Here is a 16166-nt window from a genome sequence, read left to right on the forward strand (position 1 = left end):
TAATAAGAAAAGTAGTTGGCAGCGTAGAGAATAAATTTAAGAAGCAGAGGAGCAGATCAGGCGTACGATTACTAGATGTGGCCTTTAGTGGCATACTCACCCGTGTACACGGCAGGAGTCGATGCAGTCGGTAGCGATGTGGCACGGGATGTCTATATAGAACAGCTCCCTGGCCTGCTGTCCCTGAAGGCCGCGGAACGCCGCCAGGGCGCCGCCGCACCCCTCTTCTGCCGTGGGACTCGGGGATCCCCCTGCAGGCCACGGGACTCCCCCTGTAGGCCGCGGGACTCCCCCCGCAGGTCGCGGGGCTTCCCACTCCACTGGTGGGGAAAGCCCGCGGCTCCAGCTGCGCGGCACCAGGCGTGCCAGGGCCAGCGCTGCCACGGACGGCGGTGCGAGGGTCTCGCACGTCTCGTGCACCCAGTAATCATCTGTGGAACGTTGGTCAGTCACCGTGAGGCTACCGTACCAGCTGCTTAGACAGGTTTTATTGACCACAGGTTGAAGTTTGCAGAAAAGGTAACAGTAACCAGCCACCTTTTACAGTGCGCGGTTTCGAATCGATAGGTTCATCATCAGACGGCTTGTTGACGTTAATGTACATCTTTTTGTGGCAGTTTGGATTAATTTCCTCTTTTATTCCCCCATGTGCTGCAAATTTCTTGGAGTAATGGTGCCCTAGAACCAAAATACGACGTGATAAACTGTCTATTTATCTGTAACTGTGCCTCATACCAATTTCAAACGATGCAAACAGAATACTATAAATAATATTTTATTTACTTACTTTGAAAATAGCGCACAATTATGTTGCAATGCAGACTGCTTGTTTCGTGCATAGAGAAGACTGTATAAAGCACTTTTTGATACTCACTGTTGACTATTTTAATCCGTAATGGGGAATAAATAGGGATAGAAATGAGATACAGTAAAATGTTTGAGATAAACGTTGCAGATGGGGTGGCAAACATGGGTCACACATTTCTACTAATGTTGGCCGGTACATGAACGTGATTTAAAGTTTAGTGTTTCTCTTTTTTTAGTTGTATGCATTCTGTTTGATTTAAGATTTGAAAAGAGCGAAAAATTTTGCTTTTAAAACGATACTTATTCAAGATCATAGCCTTGTTTAATGAAGGTCAAATAAGCAAATATGTGTTTAGTTGTACTAGGGATTAACCCGGGATAGTGGAGGGATAAAGCACAATATAATGTCAGATAGAAATTCGGAGCGACGTCCTGAGGAATGAGATGTGATGGAACTCACTCAGCGACTGTAAATTAATGATCTATATCTTGTGGATGTTTGTTCTGTCTTGTAGATGCCAAAATAACTTTTATAAGTTGTGTTGTATTTTTTGTCAATAAATACCTTACTTATAATTTGAAGTTAGAGTTTCTCTTTGTTCTTTCCAAATCCGACATCATAAATAGGGATTTCCCTGAAACAGAACTCAGCCTTCGAATGACCGTCAATAATTACCTTTAAGATCACTGTTATTGGTAATCACACGTGACCCCTCATGCCCCTTCTAATTTATATCTAACTGTGTATTTTGTTGCATTCCTCCTTTATTCTGACTTAATAAGTAGCACAACTAAAAACAACTTTGCTTATTTGACCTTCAATAAACCTTGTCATGACTCTGTATAGTGTATTATTTCGTAGGTAAAAGTTGCTACTCTCTCCAAATCTTAAATCAAATATTAGGTTTCCCATTTAAATAAATAAATTTATTCTCCAAACAGTCTTGAAAATGACATTGTAAGTCAAGGCAATTAGTAGCAATGCGTTACCCTCTTTGTCAGTTGTATCTTTTATCTAAGGCATTTGGCTATATCTGATTTCTGTTTTGAGTTGTTCCCAATTATGGATTAAATAATCAATCTTGTATGTGTACACACTCAGTGTAAGCACCACTCATGAACATGAAAAATCTTACTACATGGAAGTGTGGCTATTTCACAACCATAGAAATGCTAAAGCCGGCCGCTGTGGTCTCTCGGTTCTAGGCGCGCAGTCCGGAACCGCGCGACTGCTACGGTCGCAGGTTCGAAACCTGCCTCGGGCATGGATGTGTGTGATGTCCTTAGGTTAGTTAGGCTTAAGTAGTTCTGAGTTCTAGGGGACTGATGACCACAGCTGTTAAGTACCATAGTGCTCAGAGCCATTTGAACCATTTGAAAAATGCTAAAGAATTTCATTCTCAGAGATATTTTGGTATGTACATTGATGTGACAGTAGAAATTTCACAAACTGCAAATGTTTCATTACTTGCAAGTTATATTAAATGACAACTGATGAAAATCAAGATGAACAAATAAACAAGCCAGTTTGTTATAAACCGTTACTGGAATGGCACATCAATATTGTAGTATACACAGCAAGCAAAGTAAATAATGAAGGATAGACGTACATAATTGAATATCACAATAGTGGACATTAAATTAAAGCTTCATAGCTAGTTGAAGACATTGTATGAATAAGGAAGGTGTTATATTTTATGTACTATTTCAAGTTGAGTTAGTGCCTGCATCTTGTTACTGTGAAATGGTGTTGTGCTTATTTTAAACTAGAAAGCAGGTGAATGAAATTTTCAAGAAAGGCGCCACTGACTAGCTCAGTCTATTCTTTGCTCAGACTTCATGGTGATTTTCTTTTATGTACATATATTTCAATCTCTTCAAGCAAATTCATAAAGCCACATTTTCCAGCATCATGTCATACTTGTATGTGGTCTTCAGTGCTTTTTACTCCGCGATTGTCGATAGTTGTGCACACTGTGCACATAGATTTATTTCTGTTGTTCAAACGTATGACAACTATATGCTCTTTCAAATGAGTCACAAAGCTCCTTTCAATTCATCCTATATAGTAGGAAGGGCAACTTTGGCAGCTGAGTTTGTATCAGGCAGATTTTCTGTACAGGGGCTCATTATTCTTTAAGTTGTGAATTGCTATCTGCTCAAGATCGTTATTTGTGTGGAAGCTTATCTAAATGTTTGTGTTTTGAAACGGATTGCTTTTTTGTTTTGTAAGATATGCTCCCTAAGAAAAGTAGTGCATATTTCTAGTGCTTTTTACTTAATTTTGTGTTAAGTGCTTTGTTCTCTGATGAGAAGCTTCGTTGTCTGAAAGTTTTTGGATTTTCGTGATAGTCTATCTATCGTGAGAGAGCTGTATCAGTATTTTGAGGCTATGATTTTATTGACATTGCTTTCTTTTTCAACTGGTTCAAGTGCAGTCTTACGTATGCCATTTAGCGTGGAGCTAAAATATGTCATGTTATGCTGATTTGGACGACAAGATGAGCTGTTGATACACACATCAGTAGTTGTCGGTTTTCTATAATTTTGAAAATGGTGTTTGTGGTTCTTGTTGGTGATTTTTAAGTTAATAAATTGGTGCTGTTGCTGGTCTCATGTACAACAGGGAACTGAACGTTTCTGTTGATGCTGCTTAGATCTGACGCTAATGTGACAATTTACCCATAGGTACCATCAGAAAGAATTATTGTACTATCAACATTACCTTTTGTAGCAGATGAGTTGGTTGTTTATGTGACTGTTAACCTTGAAAAATGTTTGTTCTAAGTGGCTTATGTAAATACCTGCTAACATCCCAGCTAGGCAGCCACTCAAGTTCTAGTTACATCAACACTATCAACTATTAAAATCACAGCAGCATGAAATGAATAAACGTCAACATGGCGTCAAATGCACCACATGTTTCCATGGGAAAACGATCAGTGTTTCAGCTGACCGTCAGCACGGCGACCGTGGTGGTGGGTACCCTCAATGCGGACACAGAGAAAGGATCGCCAGTAATGGTGTGCTGCACGACGACCTTCTGAAAGGTTAAACACGTCGTCTTTCGAGACGAGTCCCTGTTCTGACTTCAGCATCACGACAGACGTTTCCCTGTCTTGACGCTCCAAGGAGAGAGAAGGTTGTCAGGTTGCATTTGTCACTGTCATGCACGCCCAGCACCTAGTGCCATACTACAGTGTGCCATCTGACACATATTTCATATCCGTTAATTTGGACAGTCTTCACTGCACTTCCGACTTCTCAAGCCGATGACTCTGCCATATGTTCGACTCAGGCATTATATTTACACAAATAAGTTCAAGACTACATGGTGCCCATGGTGTCACGCCATTCTTCAGTATGGTGGATACAGAGCTTAGAAGTTTCCCCTGATCAGGATTTTCCCCAGTTCTGCCAGCCACTGTAAACATTTTGTCGCAGGCTGCTGAGAGACTGGCAAGCCACCAGTCAGCAGCCACTGACCTCTGAGACAGAGCTGAGGTAGCACTGAACGACATATGCTCCCCTCACATCCAAGCACTGTTCGACTAGACGACCAGCCAGTTTAGAGCCACAGTTGATGTCAAAGATGGCAGAACTGTGTACAGGTGCACTGTAAGAATGACTTCCTAAGTTACTCTGGCCATGAGGTAATTAGTCTAACCTTGTCTTCGTGGTGCCTAAGCGAATGATGCGTAGTTGGCTCTAGTTTAATCACAGAATCCTCGCTTAGTACTGATCTTGATACTTCGCAGTCTCTTGTGGTGTAGCTGATCTCCATCTTCTGCAGTATTGCTTCTGCAAGATTCCCATGACACCCTGAAAGAAGCCTATGACCATCCGTTTTGCCTTCTGTATGTATGTTTGATGTCGCCAGATAGTCACATTTGATATTGATCCTATAGACTCGAGTAACAACCGTTTCATTCTCATCCGCATGTATACACTGATTCCTTTTCCAGTTTTCTACTAACAGACCATAGTCTAGTACTTGCTTCTCCAGCTATTATTCCAGTGTGACTACCACATCATATCTCCACAAATTGTTATACCCAACAATTTCTACGAGCTGACATGTTCCGATTTGTGACCTGCCGAATTTTTTATTTATGAACTTTACAACCAAGTTGTCTCTCTAGACACCAGTCTCAAATCGTATCAGCATCTGCAGCTTTTTCATGTAGCACTTCGATATAGACACCTCCACAACTTGAGGTTTGTGTTAAAAGTTTCTGCTAGGTAATTAACACAAAACACAGATATTAAGAGTGCCAAACTAATTCTCCGTGGTTACTTCTACGTATGTTGGAGGACTCTCTATCCATGCTAAGTCGCCCATTAAAAAAAATCATTTCATGAACAATTTGATAGCACTCCATTTAATAACTATTTCTGTGATCATTAGTTATAATTTACTTGTAAGTCAATATTGACTCCCTCTGATTGCCTTGAACCGTGGTCCATCACATAACATGTGCAGAAAGCTTCAGTTTTTTCCGTATGAACCAAGTTTTCCAGGATCTATGATTGTTACCACGGGGAAGTGCATTCTGTTTGAGGTACTTCGACTTCCAATATGTTATGCAACAAATATAAGACTTTTTTTATATTAAGGGTTGAAAGTCCTCGAAGTCAAGATAACAAATAACTTTTTATATTGATTAACAGTTTCTGCTGCACACAAGTCATCTTCACATCTAAGATTTAAAATTGCCTAAATGGATACCGCAACATAAACACCTTATACAAACCAAATTACAGATCCAAAATACGAAATTTCACACAAAGCCATAGCAAAGTTCAAATGCATATAACAAGATGTAATAACAGGAGGCGTACCATAAAAATATTCTTGATATTGTAATTACCACAACCGCTCAACACATCTTTAAAATCTTTTGTAAAAGAGGCAACATCCTTACATTATGTATAGGTGAAAGAACTTTATATCGTTCACGACAAATCAAGTACAACGAAGGTCATAGAACTGAAAAACGTATGTTAAGGTAAGAAAGAGGCAGTGAAAATGAGGGAACATATTGACAAAACTCAGAACTATCCACTAGAATGAATATGTACATGTAACAGTTATCGTCTTACTTAAGACGTTATGCTTTAAAACTTAGTAACTGACACAGTTTAATCACTATTTGTGTTATCTTATTGAGGAGACCATCGTAAAGTACGTTATTACAACATGGTATATGAGTGTAGTATTGCAGCTGATGGTCATTACAATGCTCAAGAAACACAGTATTTGAAATACACATCACCTAAACATGAGTTGCCACAACTGCAGTAATGACATGTCTGATGGCTGCTACCTTTGATGAGCTGCTTGAGGCGATGATGTCTAGACGGTGCTAGCAGACGACTGTGTAACTTACGTAAAATTTTAATATTCTAATGAAATTTAAATGAAAAACAGGATATAAATTTATTTAAAATTCACCAGTACAGTCCATCTTAAAAAATTGAACAACCAGAGCTCTGACTGATAATAACTGATAATGAAATGACATAACTGAAGATAAAATGATAATAAGAGCCTACTAAAGGTATAACACATATTCAGTATTTATAGCAAACTAATATGTACACACACCATCATAAATGCTGTACAATATGCTGTACAATATAAGATGTCTTATTGCTGCACAAGGGTACAGCAGTTACTTAACGTGCCATTGCCACAAAACGTGATTCTGAAGCATCTTCTGATATTTAAATAGATAACAAATATTAACGATTACAAAGAAACAGGTGTGATAATGTTGTCAATAAATTAAGTAAAAATAAACAATTCTTTAGAAAAAACTATAAAAAGGAAAGTAAAAGATACATTTCAAGGCCTTACAGCGGGATTATATCTGAAGAAACTGAGCACTACATTAAATAATGTAATATCACAGTAGGCTTCAGAACTGACAATATCTTGAAATCACGTCTTCAGCATCAAATAGGAACAAACAGGAATACTCAGGACTTTCATACTGTTATTTTATATTTAATGTAAGCCAGTAACCAAGGAATATGTTGAGACTGACACCTGGTTGAACTACTGCTACATCTTTTCAGGCACATGTACATGATGTACAATGCAGATATTCAGGAATACGTTATTATACTCGGTTCTAGATAGGCAGATCAATCATTTTAATTCCTAACTTATACCTGCTATAATCTACACCTTGGCAACATTACCACTTAGCATTAGGCAACAACTATGACTCGTCTTTACAACTGCTCTCTGTATATATATATATATATATATATATATATATATATATATATATATATATACATGTATATTGTAAACAGCAGTTTACGATTTCCTGTCATTTACCTGCTGCACCTGAGACCTGGGTAACATTACTACCTAAACCCTGAGCGACAACTTATTGCTAGCTGCAGTTAGTATATACTACAAACTCATACATTTATCATGCCTGTGGAAATTGAGAAAAGCAGATAAGCACACTAATCATATAATTATACTAGGATTTACTGTTAAATTGTTGGCAGTAATCGATGTACCGTTACATTCACACCTAGCCTTCAAAAATTACATCATATTCTTTTCAAACACATGCACATTACATACAATACAAATATACAGAAATAAATCATCACGCTTTGTCTGAGGAAGACAGTTTTATCACATTGGTTCCTATTTTACACCCGTTTTAACCTAGACCTTGGGTAATATTAACACCTTGAATTGGACGCATACGAGGACTGATTTCACTGGTGCAAAGTTCATAGCACATAATTACTTAATCTGCACGTTTCTGCTGTTAAGAGCAGGAATGTCAACCTGGTGCTGGAGAGTATTAGTATCATGGTACTGAGCCACATGCAGTTTTATACATTAATAATATGTTTTCATGTCCTTTGCAGTATCACTTATTTCGTATCTTTTTTCTCTTGTATAGCCGAGTAATCTGTTGTTATTACTTGTTACCGTCATTATGAGAATAATTGTCTACCTTTCTTTGACTTCATATATGGTCCATAATTTATTTGATAATGATGTTCTTTATATTATGAGAACGTGTGTGCCACTTAAACAGAGACACGAATTGCGCCCAGCAAATCATTGTGAATTACCACTTTGGTAGGGCATTACATAAATTAGATCACTTGTTTCATATAAGTTTATTAAGCTCTTATTGCCGTGTCATATTGATATCAGTTAAAGCCCTTTTAGTTCAGTTATAAGATGAGCTGTACTGATGCTAATAATTCAGCTGCAAATACATTTATAGTCTGTACTTCGTTTAAATTTCATTAGGATATTAAGGTTTTACTTGAGTTACACAGTCGTCTGCTGCACCATCTAGCGAGCATCACCTCAAATACTGGAATAGCGTGTATCGTGCGCCCACATATGCATCAGCACCACATCTTGATGCATATCTGTAAATGAACAAAGGGACAGGCTGTGCAGCAGCAAGACGTCATGCCTGCAGCGTCTGTTGATGTGCTACGTCCTCTGCCTGTCTCAGATCGCCAGCTGCACCGTACACACACAGAGACGTCACGTGCCTTGCCTGTGAGAGTCAAATAGCATACGTGATCAGTAAGCATTTTAGTGCAGTAAGTACAGGGGCAATGATGTGAGAACTGAAGCTGTTGCTAGAGTTGGAAACGCTTCGACATCTACACATGCTGCAGAGTGTAGTTCGTAGTAGGAATTTTTGATGGTGCTACATCACAGTGCACATAAAACATGGAGATTATCCACACATCTATAAATCCAAGCAGGTAAGTGTCCCAAGCTGACGAACAAATCCATATATTTTGTACATAACTCACCTCAAAAATCGGAAACTTGTTATGGAGGAAAATAATTGTAGATTGGATGGGAGAGGCTGATCGGTATTTATGCAAGTGCATATTGACAGTTGCGTAGCGTGGTGAAACTTAATCACATTTATGCAAATAATGTTTTATGTTATAGTGTTAGAACACTATGTCGTTTAAGGTAATGAATTACGTCTGCTTGACACGTTGATACAATTATTTACCCAAATCTGTGCTGTCAAGGCAGCCATGTATCAAAAGATGTGTAGCTGTCCTTTCCAGCCCCATGATTATTGTCATGGAGACAATGAGTCTTGTTCTTATTCTTAACACAAGCAAAGAAAACCTCTGGAAAGCCGGTAATTGTGCAAACCAAAGCAACCGCAAATAGACATATGTTGGTGTACCTCGTCTCCTACCTTCCAAACTTTACAAATGCTCTCCTGCGAAGCTGTGAGTGGCGGGCGTGAGTCGTGCTTCGGTAGCTCAGTTGGTAGAGCACTTGCCCGCGAAAGGCAAAGGTCCCGAGTTCGAGTCTCGGTCGGGCACACAGTTTTAATCTGCCAGGAAGTTTCATATCAGCGCACACTCCGCTGCAGAGTGAAAATCTCATTCTGGAGAATCTTATAGCTTGGAGCAGAATGACTCATGTGTTTGACACTGTGTATTATACTATTTGTTTATAGTTCATCTACACTTTTTAAATTTGTTGCTTTAAAATTTTCCCTATTGGTACTACATGATAAAATGTGATATACTGGAGGTTGAAGTTATTTGAATTGAATGTAAGTAATGTATGTAAAATACTTTCAATAAAATTCTTCAGGGTTTGAGGCCGCATTGTCATCTGTACAATTCCGGTGTTCCGGCGACTGTTGCAAGGCGCCTTCCTCAGGGTGTATTGCAATACAGCCTGAGGAAGGCGGCTTGCAACAGTCGCCGAAACGTCGTAATTTTACAGATGACAATGCGGACTCATATTTGCGGTAAGGCAACTGCAGGAAAGGCACTATGAGTACGGGAAGGACTTAATCATGGCCTTTTTAGATATTGAGAAGGCGTCTGACAGTATCTGTAGGGACAAGCTCTGGGATGTGCTGAACGCAAAAGGGATAGATGAAGAGATAACACGAAAAGTCAGAAAAATGTATGAGGGAAGTGAGAGTTGTGTGAAAGTGGGGAGGGAACGTACTGCATGGTTCAAGCTGGAAAATGGGCTGCGACAGGGAAGTGCACTTTCGCCTTTATTGTTTATTATTGTTATGGATGAAATCCTACAGCAAGTATCAGATGCAATTGGAGATCATAAAATGAAAGCAGTGCTTTTTGCCGATGACCTGATGTTATGGGGAAACTGCGAGAATGAGGTGCAAGAGCAGTTAGATGTATGGGAGGCAACGGCAGCACAATATGGAATGCATTTCTCTGCAAAGAAAAGTGAAATAATTGTCACAACAAGGAAGAAAAATAGGCCAAATGTGGATATAACTTGTGGAGGGGAAAAACTACAAGTGGTAGAGAACTTCAAGTACCTGAGAAGCATGATTGAAAGTAAGGGGGGAAACGCAATGGAAATAAATGAAAGGTGCAGAAAAGTAGGGCAGTTCTACAAATGCATTAGGGGGCTTATTTGGAGCAAGGAGGTGCCACAGAAATCCAAGGGACTTATATACCGAACCTACTTTGTCCCCATATTGGCATACGGAAGTGAGACATGGGTAATGCACAAAAGCGACAAAAGTAGAATACAGGCTAGTGAAATGAAGTTCCAGAGGAGCAGGTTGAGTGTAACAAGACGAGACAGATTGCGAAATGCGTATGTGAGGGAAAGACTAAAGGAGGAACCAGTACAGGACAGGATAGAAAAATCAAGACTGCAGTGGTATGGACACACGAAGAGAATGGATGAGGGAAGAATTCCAAAGAGGATGTTTGATCTGCAACTGGAGGGGAAGAGGCCCAGAGGAAGACCAAGAGATAGATGGGTGAAGGGAGTGAAGGAATGTGTGACGAGAAGAGGAGAGAACTGGACGAAGGTGGAAGAGGGGCAGTGGTGGAAAGACAGAACACGATGGAGAGGCTTGTGTTCCCGACAGACCCAGCCAGTGGCTGGAAACTGTCCAAGATGATGATGATGAATGCGGACTCAAACCGTGAAGAATTTTATTGACTGTGACAACGGCCTCGGAAGCCTACGTTTTCATATGTAAAATACTATCTAAATAGTTTATTCATTAAACAACTTCTTGATGATATTTTGTATTTAAATTATTTGTGTGTATAAAATAGTCATAAATAATGAGAGTAATAGCTTTTGAAAGTAAATTCCGGTAAGAAACAGATTTTCTTGAAGTGAAATGTTCAGTACGAATAAGTGTGTACTTTTGTATCTAAGTATTTTAGTATTTAAGTTGGTTGGTTATAAAAAGTCAATAGTCTGATTTTCTTTTCCATTAGAGACAACGTATGGTCAAAGCCTGTAAAAATGGTAACTCTACTGATTAGCTTTTCCTATTAACAGGACTACCCTCCAATAGTGTACTCTGGCTAGCAACATCATTCGCTCGAAATGTCCAGAAGGCTCTTCAAAAAATCGCCAGTTACATGGCGCAACATCATCCATAAAAATTGGCTGCAAATGGTCTCCAAATAGCCAAACATAGTCATTTTCAACCATTGATCGGTTCCTTTGGACCAGAGCACCTCGTCCATTCCATATAAACACAGCTCACACCATTACAGAGTCACCATCAATTTGCACAGTGTCTCGTTGACAACCTGGGTCGATGGCTTCGTGGGGTCAGCGCCACACTAGAACCCTACCGTCAGCTCTTACCAACGGAAATCTGACTCATTTGATCAGGCCACGGGTTTCGAATCACTTAGGGGGAAACCCTATGGTCACAAGCTCAGGAGAGGCACTGCAAGCAGTATCATGCTGTTAGCAAAGACACACTGGCGGTCGTCTGCTGCCATAGCCCACTAACGCCAAATTTCGCCGCACTGTCCTAACGGATACATTCGTCGTACGTTTGTCCTACATCGATTTCTACAGTTGTATCAGGTAGTGTTGCTTGACTCTAAGCACTGAAAACTCTACTGAAACCTCTATGCAAACACCGCTGCTCTCGAACGTTAAGTGAAGGCCGTCGGCCACTGCGTTGTCCGTGGTGAGAGGCAATCCCTGAAAGTTGGTATTCTCAACACCCTCTTGACACTGTGGATCTCGAAATACTGAATTCCTTAACGATTTCCAAAATGAAATGTCCGATGCATCAAGCTCCAACAATCACTGCGCGTACAGCATCTGTAAATTCCCGTCGTGCGGCCATAATCACGTCGGAAAAGTATCCACTTGAATCACCTGATTACAAACGACAGCCTCACAAATGCTCTGTCCTTTTACACCTTGTGTACGTGGTACTACCGTCATCTGTATAAGCGCATGTCGCTATGCCATGATTTTTGTCACCTCAGTGTAATTTCATGTGTCAGTAACTTTAGGGCCTACTGGCGCGCAAAGCTTTTCTTCCAGCTGATTACCTTACGAAGGGATAGAATAATAATTGGCAAGTCCGACTGAAATCTTTTTGAGCAAATGCGTGAGAAAACAGACAGTGAGAGTCCTCTGCTGCGAAGTAAAGAAAAAAAGATGAAGACTTAATATCTCTGTAAAGAAACAGACGGTTAGCCGCGAGGAGTGACCTCAGAGTCGCACAAGTACATTCTTCCTCGAAGGAGCCGAGATGAGGTTATCTCGGCGGTCGTTTTCCTCAACAAGCATTTAAACCATTTCCTATCCACTGCGGGTTACTGCTACTTCTGAAGATGTCGCCCGTAATCTATGGCACTATCATTACTTCTGATAGGATTGCGGGTAGTTATCACTGTTAACCGAAAATAGGGACTCCACCGAAGTACTTTTATTTTAGTTAAGCAACTTCAACGTTACAGTAACCCACATCTCATATGAATAAATATAGTTAATTTACAAATGGAACTCTTCGTATTCGCTGCATCCATTTACAGCTGCTCTATATTGTAGTGTGTGAATCTACATAATATGTGAAACGCATAATTATATACACTATATAAAGGGCCCGAATATGACAAGATACTTCACAACCTCGCCACGAATACGCCTCGGTGTTCAAAAAAATATCCGTCACGTCTGGCAACCTCTGCTTTCCACCTAGTCTCGCACATATGGGAAACGATTTGGACTCAATAAAAACGTTATCTCAGCTATGGACGGGTATTTTTCAAAGCATACTTCATGATGAAACTTCCTGGCAGATCAAAACTGTGTGCCGGACCGAGGCTCGAACTCAGGACCTTTGCCTTTCGCGGGCAAGTGCTCTACCATCTTTTTTTTCTTTATTAAAACAATCATATAAGCACAAAAGTACAAAAACAAAATAATGAAGTACTGGAACTGTTTCAACGCGAATTGTATCCTACAATAGACTGAAGAACACATTTCAATAAAGTGCCATTTGTAAGCTTACAAAACAGAACAAAAATGTTAAACTGACAAGAGCATCTTCAGTCCAGACAAAGACATAGAACGACATAGAACGAAAACGCAAACATATGAAAGAGAATATATATATATATATATATATATATATATATATATATATATATATATATATAATTGGCAGAATTAGAATTGCAGTTCAGTTCTGTCGATTGATTCACAACCGTCCAAATTCTTCACAGAAAGTCATTTGGAGCATACAAGCGAATAACAAAGACATGCACAGGCAACATAAATTAAGGAAAACGTCAAATGAAGTTAATAACACCATTGAGAAGTCGGGAGCAGTCCTAGGAACAGGTGTAACCCCTTGTTCGTTGTGTATTTTGTTCGCTACATAGTCTTGCACGTGGTTTGTGTCCTTACCGGCGTGGGGAATTACCCTACGCCTTGTTTTCCAAACAGTATGTCTAACATGTTACCAAACATCGTCCTGAAATTTGGGTAACGTTTCATCTTCCAACGTGCCGTTCTCATATAAGCCTCGAAACTAATGAGATTATCTTCACTATTGTGGATGATGACAAATCCACATCACGGTGTTGTTCTTGGTAGCGGGAAAATGTTTCGCGTCCGGCCAGAGCAGGATGTCGGTGCAGTGGCTGGCTGGGCTGCTGCGGGTAATCAGGCCCAGCCTCTGCTGCACCCATTTCCAGTTAATGGGATGGCCGCCACAAGTGAAGCGATGGTGTAAGGTGTCGACCAGACCACAGCGGACGCATTTATCACTGTCACATAAGCCGATTCTATGCAACCTTTCATTAGTGGGTATAACATCGTTTACCACTTTATACCATGTGGACCCCACCTCAGCAGTGTGGACGGTTAAACTTATGTTGTCCCAAACTGCCTTCCAATGAACACTTGGGCATTTAAGTTCAGTGGGATTCCGGACTATTGGAGATGTCCATCTTTTTAATAACAGGTGCGTCGTCGGTAAATCCTGCGTGATATAATGTCCATCAAAATAGCTTACTTCAAGAAAAAACTGCTTGACATGTCGTAGTTTGTAATGTACATCAATGGGTGGGTGCAAGTCGGTGGGTTGTAAGGTTCGGAAGAGCCAACTGGTTACGCTGAGAGGTTCCTTGTCCAACAAGTGGGTGATTCGTTTAATATATAACGCAGTACGCTTTCCGTTAATGTCAGGCATATTGAGTCCGCCAGCCTGTCTGGAAGACGTCAGCGTAGTGTATTTCACTTTGAACAGATGCTCTTGCCAGATAAATCTATTAGCGAGATTCATCACGTGTTTGGCCTGCATCTTGGGGACTGGAAATATTTGGTCCGTATAGTACGCTTTACTGAATATATAACTGCTTAGGAGTCGCATGCGTTGGAGAATGTCAACGGACCGCCAATTGTTTTCATAGATGGCACCTTGCATTTTACTGGTGACCTACATTATCTGAGCCACCCAAGCACGACTCACGCCCCGTCCTCACAGCTTTACTTCCGCCAGTACCTCGTGCAGTTATTCCCCTAATAAAAATAGTTCTTTGCTGCTGAGTCGAGAATGTTTTAATTCGTTTCACAACAGTACTAGCAAGTGAAACCGTCTCTGAGTAGCTATGACTGTACGTTCGATGACGAAGCGTGAATCGATACTGTACGAGACCGTACTCACCGAAACCTTCGCAGTAAATCTTCCAGATCACTCCTTCACCATCACAGATTCCGTCGGTGACGTAGTCGATGTCGTTGCAGACACAGTCGAGGCTGGAGGTGACATTTCTCGCCAGCAGCGCCAGCAGCGTCGTGGCCAGGCCTGCTGGATACATCACTGACTGTTGAGACTGAGGCGGTAACACAGAGTGGGCCGCGTCGCTGGGAGCACGGGCCCACAGTATAACGACAAGTGCGGCGGAAGTCTTTCCGCAGGACGATTGCACCACAGGAAGGATGACACCATCAGCCCGGATCACAGGCACATTTCTTTATGCCGTGAAGGTGACCATCCGCCAACACAAAGCCGACTGAGAAAATTACTCGATCGATTTATACGTACGTCTGCGTCACGCTTTTAGGAAGACGGTGAGTTTCACTAAGAGATTTGTAGGGGGCGTGAAGAGGACACAAAAATCGTCTGGCTTGCCCTTAGTTAGGACTAAATCGCAAGTTGATTGTACAAGACAGAACTTACTGTGAAAATAACTGTGTCGATCACAGTGACGATGAATATAAAAATGACTCTGAGCACTATGGGACTTAACATCTGAGGTCATCAGTCCCCTAGAACTTAGAACTTAAACCTAACTAAGGGCATCACACACATCCACGCCAGAGGCAGGATTAGAACCTGCGACCGTAGCGGTCGTGCGGTTCCAGTCTGTAGCGCCTAGAACCGCTCGGCCACCCCGTCCGGCAAGCAGTAAAGGAAACCAAAGAAAAATTTGGAGGATGAATTAAAGTTCAGGGAGAAGAAAGAAAAGCTTGAGGTTCGCCGATGGCACTGTATTTCGGTCAGAGGCAGCAAAATAGTTGGAAGAGCAGTTGAACGGAAGGGACTGTGTTTCCAAAGGAGTATATAAGGTGAACATAAACAGAAGGCAAAATAAGGCTAATGAATGTAGTCGAATTAAATCTGGCGACGCCGGGGAATTAGATTACGAAACGAAACACTGAAAGTAGTAGATAAGATTGGTTATTTGCACAGAAAAATAACTGATGCTGACTCAAATTTTTTCCAGAATGTAACATGGTACAAATGACGCTAAGCACTATGAGACTGAAGTCATCAGTCCCCTAAACTCAGAGCTACTTAAACCTAACTAACCTAAGGACATCACACACACCCATGCCCGAGGCAGGATTCGAACCTGCGACCGTAGCAGTCGCGCGGTTCCAGACTGAAGCTCCTAGAACCGCTCGGTCACAACGGCCGGCGACGATGAATATAGAGTGAGTCCCAAAATAATGTAAACAGTTTTTGACATTGAATATCTCTTTAATTTTTTAAATAAAAGGTAGAAATACAATTTCTGCGGGTAATAAATCAGAAGGCGGCGAA

At 40.8% G+C, this 16166-nt stretch overlaps 1 protein-coding gene across 1 annotated transcript in view; it reads right to left on the minus strand.

Moving 5' to 3' along the window:
• Positions 1-14965, minus strand: part of LOC124775551 — a 108648-nt gene extending 93683 nt beyond the window's left edge. The window contains exons 1-2 of the mRNA XM_047250381.1: positions 14784-14965; positions 101-431 (exon numbers count right to left, since the gene is read on the minus strand). Of these exons, the coding sequence (XP_047106337.1) occupies positions 101-431; positions 14784-14937 (485 nt within the window). The 5' untranslated portion in view covers positions 14938-14965. The remainder of the gene's footprint in view (positions 1-100; positions 432-14783) is intronic.
• Positions 14966-16166: the final 1201 nt, after the last annotated feature.

The sequence above is a fragment of the Schistocerca piceifrons genome, chromosome 2 (genome assembly GCF_021461385.2).
Source record: "Schistocerca piceifrons isolate TAMUIC-IGC-003096 chromosome 2, iqSchPice1.1, whole genome shotgun sequence".
NCBI classification, from domain to species: Eukaryota; Metazoa; Arthropoda; class Insecta; order Orthoptera; family Acrididae; genus Schistocerca; species Schistocerca piceifrons.